At 52.1% G+C, this 6,504-nt stretch overlaps 4 protein-coding genes across 4 annotated transcripts; 2 read left to right on the top strand and 2 right to left on the bottom strand.

The window, feature by feature from the left end:
* The first annotated feature begins 157 nt into the window (after positions 1-157).
* BCR37DRAFT_236755 (uncharacterized protein) lies at positions 158-888 on the top strand. Its single transcript, XM_040866529.1, has one exon. It carries the CDS (start codon positions 343-345, stop codon positions 718-720), a length of 378 nt encoding a protein of 125 aa, XP_040721788.1. The 5' UTR covers positions 158-342; the 3' UTR covers positions 721-888.
* Positions 889-1,267: 379 nt separating this feature from the next.
* BCR37DRAFT_384849 (uncharacterized protein) lies at positions 1,268-3,778 on the top strand. The gene is made up of 10 exons (XM_040870301.1): positions 1,268-1,439; positions 1,478-1,685; positions 1,711-2,571; positions 2,593-2,999; positions 3,021-3,230; positions 3,258-3,363; positions 3,385-3,450; positions 3,475-3,522; positions 3,544-3,581; positions 3,603-3,778. The coding sequence occupies exons 1-10, from the start codon at positions 1,305-1,307 to the stop codon at positions 3,726-3,728; spliced, it is 2,205 nt and encodes a 734-aa protein (XP_040721789.1). The 5' UTR covers positions 1,268-1,304; the 3' UTR covers positions 3,729-3,778.
* Positions 3,779-3,810: 32 nt separating this feature from the next.
* Positions 3,811-4,902, bottom strand: BCR37DRAFT_236750 (thaumatin family-domain-containing protein). The gene is made up of 2 exons (XM_040866528.1): positions 4,722-4,902; positions 3,811-4,558 (listed from the first exon to the last, which is right to left on the bottom strand). Exon 2 carries the CDS (start codon positions 4,443-4,445, stop codon positions 3,894-3,896), a length of 552 nt encoding a protein of 183 aa, XP_040721790.1. The 5' UTR covers positions 4,446-4,558; positions 4,722-4,902; the 3' UTR covers positions 3,811-3,893.
* A 295-nt stretch (positions 4,903-5,197) lies between these two features.
* On the bottom strand, positions 5,198-6,453 carry BCR37DRAFT_390076 (WD40-repeat-containing domain protein; the record flags this gene model as incomplete). Its single annotated transcript, XM_040870799.1, has 1 exon — positions 5,198-6,453. A coding segment is annotated over one exon (1,256 nt), but the record flags the coding sequence as incomplete, so codon positions are not given.
* Positions 6,454-6,504: the final 51 nt, after the last annotated feature.

A 6,504-nucleotide genomic window follows, 5' to 3' on the forward strand; every position in this document is an offset into this window, starting at 1 on the left:
ATGGTTCAAAGCAGAAGATTACGGTATGCCTCCAAAGCTCTCTGCCTGGGGCAAAGAAGTCTTTGAACGCGTACCATGACGCATGGGGCATACTACAGAAGTCCACGAACGTACACTTTTGATGTTTCGGGCATTCTTAAGCCAGGCTTGAACACATTTTTGCTAGATGCGGGTGGCATGGGCTTGAAGGAGAAAACATTTCTGCAGCCAACCATCGTTTATGATTCTGTTGCTCTGCACTAGCTTTCACCACGCGAGCGAGTCATTGGCTATCCCGCTGGACGGTATCGTCAATGCTACCTGGCTTCTTGCGATACCATTGCCAAGTCTTTAGTTTAATACATGTCGTACGTTTTGTTTCTTGCTGCAGGTTACTGCGTCCTCTTTTGTCAAGCTGATTTGTTGTTCTTTTCTTTTGATGTCTTGACAAAGTTACCGCCCAAGCAAGACGCTTGTTGTGTTTGTATGCAGGATGGACTCGCACCACACGCGCAGCGTCTGCCATCTCTGTCTCCGCACACTATCGATGGTGTGTTTTGTGCCAAATATTGGCATGATCTAGCAATCTGGCTCGATCGGCAGCCTTTGCTCTTCCAAGCCACCGTTCTTTTCAAGCAATCATGGCTCCGGACTATCTTGAGAAAACACAAGTATGTTCAATCAATATGTGGCATGTTTGCAAATGATTGCAGGTACTCTAATTTGACGGCTCTACGTTGAGTGCAAACAGAGGGAAGCAGGCCTCAAGAGTGGATTACCGCGCCATTGGAACAGTAGCAACAAAACTCCAAGCAAGGCATGAGTTGCAGTAGCGTGTCGCGAGGTTCAGAGAGCGATGCGCCGACAAAGCGTTCAGCGCCCATGCTCAGTCTTGGTATACAGACTGGCCATATTTCTCAATCGAGACGGACACGTCGTCACGGTAAGTGCCATCTCACAGATGCAGCAGTCATTAACATGAAGCCATTTCCTACACCGCGCGCCTTGCCGCCACTGGTACAAACGGCGCGTTCAGTTGCAGGCAGCAGGACCACGGGCGATCAGCAGGAATTGGACAAGTTCGACAAGTACTTCGGAGAGTTTATCTTTGCGAGTGAATGCAGCAAGTAGTAGCGACCCTCATGGACAGTGTAGATTTATCAGCTAGCACAATGGAAATGTATCTTCATGACCAAGACTCAAGTAGATGTCTGGCTGGTCCACTGGAAGTCCCAGCGTGTGAAGAATCCCAAATTTTGTTGCGACGAGCAGACTTCAATCGCTACAGAGCCGATAGCTGAAGGGCCGTAGAACTGTCTTCCGCTATGGCAGCCGACTCACAGATCCTGTTACAGCCTACAGAAGAGGCGCAGCAGCATCGCAAGTCACGAAGTCAAGCACGGCTCGCCCGCAAATCAGGCAATGCCACAGACCCTTCAAATAGCTCGACACCCTCACGCGTGCGCATCATGCGTACAATTGGCGCGTCACGGGTAAGCAAGGAGGTTGCTTTAGTCATCTCTCTCCACTCTTCTCTAGCTGTGGCAAGTTTTTATTCTTGACGGTGGGTTGTGAAGCGCGTGTGCATAGTACTGCTACGGGTGATTTACTTCAACCATTGCTACCCGAGGCGACGACGCGTCCTATTGTCTCGCTCTTTCTCGATCCAAGCAATGCGTATCGATTAGCTGGAGTCTATCAAGATGGTCTATCTCGGTCTGGACTATACAGATGGTGCGCTGCTCAAGCAGTTGCACCTCACCGACCAACGGACTGTCGTCGCTGCGACGCTGAATGGTTCACTTTTGCTAGTCAGCGATGGCAAGCATGTCTTTTCAGCTGAATGGTCGACCAAGACGGCTACCTTGCCAACAACACAGGTAGCAGATATGAAAGCCTGTCTCGGTCTTTCCAGTGCCCCCGGACTCTGCTTCGCGTGGGGCGACAACAAAGTCAACGTCTTCCCTATACAAAAGGAAAAACTAGGACAATACGAACAGTACGTATTGGCAAGCCCAGCGACTGCATTTGCAGCAGACGCAACACATTTCGCAGTGTCAGATGACGCTGGTGCGATCTATCTCTACCACCACGCTGCACGGAATCTTGCTTTGCCACCACGAAAATTGCATTGGCACGCACAAGCCTGTACGACTCTTCAATTCGCGTTGGATGGCGCATACTTGTTGTCTGGTGGACATGAAGGTGTGTTGGTGCTTTGGCAACTCGCTACTTCTGGGAAACAATTCTTGCCACGCGTTGGCACAGCCATTCGAGCGATCGGTGTGAGTGCTAAAAGTACGCAGTATGCCGTCAAGTTGGAGGAGAATACCGTCAAGGTCCTCTCTGCATCAACTTTACTCGCGACATGCGATATCGCTGGTCCTAAACGCGCAAGTGTCATGTGTTCACATGGTGAAGAGGTCATGATGGCGGCTGGTGGACAAGTACAAACATGGCACAGTCAAATGGCAACAGCAACAGGTCTCCTCAATGCAACGGCACAGTCATTTGCCGGCGCTACACAAGTCGGTAAAGCGAGTATCCCTGTTCCTGAGCCAGAAATCACACACATGGCAGTGTCGCCTGCGGGTACGTGGTTGTGTACTGCAGATTGCTGGACGACGCCGTTTGAAGAGGCTGCTGATTTGGGATACACTAAACCGCATGATCAAGTGAGTCTCAAATTTTGGCAACGGCATGCTGGTTCTTGGCGATTATCAACACGTGTGGATGCGCCGCATGGTGTTGCACGACTCACGACGATTCAAGCACTCGGTGGTGATGTGTTTGTCACTGCAGGTGAAGATCAAGCTGTCAAGTTTTGGAACAAGAATAGTGTGCGTTCATCTGATGATGCAGCACAAGCGTACAAATGCACGCGAGTTCTTCGATTTGCACAACCGTCATTGATGCATGAACGTGCACCTGCGCTACGATTGGCCGTTTCTGGGGATGCTTCATTGCTAGCACTGTCGGGACCACCAGCACCGCATACCACCGATGCATCCGTTCTTCTCGTTGACCCTGCAACACGACAGATTTGCGCGACGCTCGCTGGGTTGGGACTTGGGACACTGCTTGATCTTGGGTTTGCCGGGGATTACTTGATTTTGGTTGGACAATACAGATTGGTGTGTTGGTGCGTTGCAGCGTCTCAGGTGGTGTATGCGTTGCGTTGGCCTGAACGGACATTTCGAGCAACCTTGACGTGTCCTATACCCACTCCAATCTCTGATGCAACGACAAAAGTGGCGCATTTCTGTATTGCAACGCAGGAATCGAAGCAAGCGACCGGTGCGTCCCTCAAGACAATCTCCGAGGGATCCCATAAACTCTTCATTTTCGGGACGCATGCAGCGAAACCTGTGTTTCGGGAGAAGTGTCCATTCAAGACACTGGCAGTGGGTGCGTTGACGGATGGGTTTGTTGTGTTGGATGAAACGCTTGTGTTGAGACGTATCGGTGCAGGTCCCGCAAAGGACGCTGACGTAGCCCTCACACATGACTCCAGCGCATTGACGGTCACTTCCGGCATCAGCAGTTTATATGGCGCCACAACAGCAACGACAGGGGTGGTTGGATTGGAAGAGGATGGACAGGTGCGTGTATTGACGTCACAGGCAGTCGAGACACTGATGCCTGTTGCGACGGCGAATGGTGCTGGTGCGTCGCTTGCATCGCTTGAGCAGTGTATGGCTGGTTTGGGTCTCTTCTTGCTGGGAGCACCGTCACCTGCTACATCATAGGTCTGTACGTACTGTCCATCTAATACAAAAGATGCAATGATTTCCAACCGATAATTTGACTACGAAAGAGATTGAACACCTACCGAGATTACAACAGACTAGCCACGTGGACGCCCCTTTGTGAATAATTGACACGACAGAGAGAAGGACAAGACCGACTCCTAATCAAGCAGGACAGAAAGTAACGACAAAGTTACTTGTGTTTTTGCAAACGGTATCAGCCGGTGATCCGAGGTGCATGTCTGAGTCTTCACGCCACGCTTGATCCAATGCACATCCACCCAATGGGCAGTATTTCGTTTGACACGATGAAACAGAGGGAACAATCTTGCAGCCGACGTTGTTTCCAGGGATGGCAGAGATGTCATAGGCTGTGATGTCGGTGTTGTACATGTCGGTGTTCAGACCTGATCCGAATTCAGCAAGGATAGGACCTTTCTGCCAAATGATAGAGGAACATTGGTAGCCTTGGCAATCACCTACTGCACAGGTGAAGGAAGATCCCGAACCCGTACACCCTGTACGTGCCCAGATTTGTAGACCGAGTGCTGATTTGGGAATGGCGAGGGTAATGCTGCTACCGGCAGGCATGGCATTACCAAGGACACGTGGGTCAACGATACCACCGGCTTTGTTAGTTTGCCAGCCAGCTTGCCAGATATCAAAGGCACAGTTGTTGACAACTTGAATAGCATACTCGCTGCCACTGGGAGACATTTGTAAGCCACCACCGGAAACAGGTGTAGGTGCAGCGATGGGGGCGGTGGTGGAGGTACGGAGGGTGGGTGCAACAGCTGCTTTGACAATGTTGTCGACCGGTGCGATCAGTGCTGCTGCTGGTGCTGCTGCGGGAACAGGAGCGGGTGTGCCTTTGCCGGCAACGACACGAGTGACGGTGGTGTAGACAGCTGCGACGGCTGGTGCAGCGACGGGAGCTGCGACGACGGGAGCCACAACAGGAGCAGCTGGAGCAGCAACAGGAGCAGCTGGAGCTGATTGACCGCCAAAGTTGACATTGGACCAGTCTTTGTTCTTGAGGGCATCTCCCCAGTTGATGCCAGAGAGGTCATAGCCTCGTGCGTGGTGCTGGTGGGTTGTACGTCTGCCTGGTGCTGCGATGGATGCGCCTGCGAGGGCTGCGGATGCGATGAGGTGGGAGAGTGCGACCATGGTTGATGCTGTTGGATGCTTTGTGTGCTAGAGAGCGAATTTGGTTAAGAGAGTGTGATGCTGCCGTGAGCTGTAGCTGTGGTGAGCAGTGAGTCGATGGTGCTGCTTGTGTTGGTGTTGATGGAGTATCTCTTTCTCTGCTTCTGTCCCTTTCTTTCCTGCTTCCTTCCCTTCTTCTGCTCCAATTTCCCAATTTCCCCTTAGATTGTTTATTTCCCCGTATCCGCCACTCCCATTGGCCAGCAGCAGGTATGTGCAACCTGGATCAGATGCCACTCATGCTGACTACTGACTACCTACTAGCACTGACTAGCAGCAAACAGCATCTTCAGCACACCTGACGCAGCCTCAGCCTCACGCGCCCTCAACACCTGCTCACACACACGCTCACTCAGCCGGTCCACCAGCATGCTCACACCCGCATCCCCGCCTAGCGCACCCCCATACACAGCCAGCAGCGTCATGCTCACATCCACACACACACCGCAGAACCGTACATCTGCAACATACCGTGTCACATACTTGATCAGCGGAGACAACGACGCCTCATCCCTGTTCTGTAGTGCTTGTCGTAGTCCACCGCGTTTCTGCAACTCACGCAGCACAGACAAGGTCATCATGGCATCCGTATCTGCCTTCAACACCATATCCAACGCATCACTGTATGCGTACCGTCGAAGTGCCTTGTCGTGTGCTTTCAACTTGCCGCTCTCCCGTGCCAGCACCGCTTCATCCTGAACCACACGATCCGCCGCACCGCCTTTATACTCCGCACCACGAAGCATCCGCGACACAGTGCTCGTTGCCTTCCGCCCACTCGCCGCAGTCTTACTCACTGAAGACCGTTGACTCCGCGTCCGAATACTCAGCAAGCCACTCGTCAATCCCACCACCAAATGCTTCTCATCAGGCGATACACCCACCGACAAAATAGGTCCCGGGTACTTGACACTATGCACCACTTTCCAACTCTGCGTGTCATACACCTTCAAATGTCCATCCACACCACCACTCAATAAGCGTGACCCTGCCTGTGTCGTTGCAAGACACGTCACACCGCGCGCATGATTCTGCAGTGTGCGTAGCGGTTCAGAGCGACCACCAACGAGGTCCCAGATACGTACATCCAAACCACCCGCAGACGCAAGGGTTGTGCCGCTTTGTGAAATGGGAAGGAGGCGTTCGACGTTACTCGCGTGTGAGAATTGCATGACTTGTCCAGTGTGTTCTGAGGAGCGTTGATCCCACACACGCACAGTCTGGTCATACCCACCACTCACAACCAAATGAGGTGTATTGGGCAAAAACGCAGCAGTGCGTACATAATCTTCATGACCTTTAAAGATGCGAAGCGGTGCTTGCGTCGGCATATCCCACAGACACACCGTTTTATCATCCGATGCCGTCAATAAGGTCGTTTGGTCGTGTGGTGAGAACTGTGTCACATGAACCGGGAGGCGATGATGTCGAATACTCCTCAAGATACTCCGTGACCCACTCTCAACACCTGCACCAGACCTGATCCATCCCCAGCAATCAGCAATTTCCCATCCGTCTGAATGTCCCAGAAAACACAGTCTCACTGAATCGTGAAATCGTCTTACTC

The sequence above is a fragment of the Protomyces lactucae-debilis genome, assembly GCF_002105105.1.
Source record: "Protomyces lactucae-debilis strain 12-1054 chromosome Unknown BCR37scaffold_39, whole genome shotgun sequence".
Lineage (NCBI taxonomy): Eukaryota > Fungi > Ascomycota > Taphrinomycetes > Taphrinales > Protomycetaceae > Protomyces > Protomyces lactucae-debilis.

Coding starts and splice junctions, on each gene's coding strand:
- BCR37DRAFT_236755 (XM_040866529.1), top strand. CDS start 343: ATGTCGTACGTTTTGTTTCTTGCTGCAGGTTACTGCGTCCTCTTTTGT.
- BCR37DRAFT_384849 (XM_040870301.1), top strand. CDS start 1,305: ATGGCAGCCGACTCACAGATCCTGTTACAGCCTACAGAAGAGGCGCAG. Junction 1,440..1,477: donor ATAGCTCGACACCCTCACGC/GTGCGCATCATG, acceptor GTCACGGGTAAG/CAAGGAGGTTGCTTTAGTCA. Junction 3,231..3,257: donor TCTCTGATGCAACGACAAAA/GTGGCGCATTTC, acceptor ATTGCAACGCAG/GAATCGAAGCAAGCGACCGG.
- BCR37DRAFT_236750 (XM_040866528.1), bottom strand. CDS start 4,445: ATGTCTCCCAGTGGCAGCGAGTATGCTATTCAAGTTGTCAACAACTGT.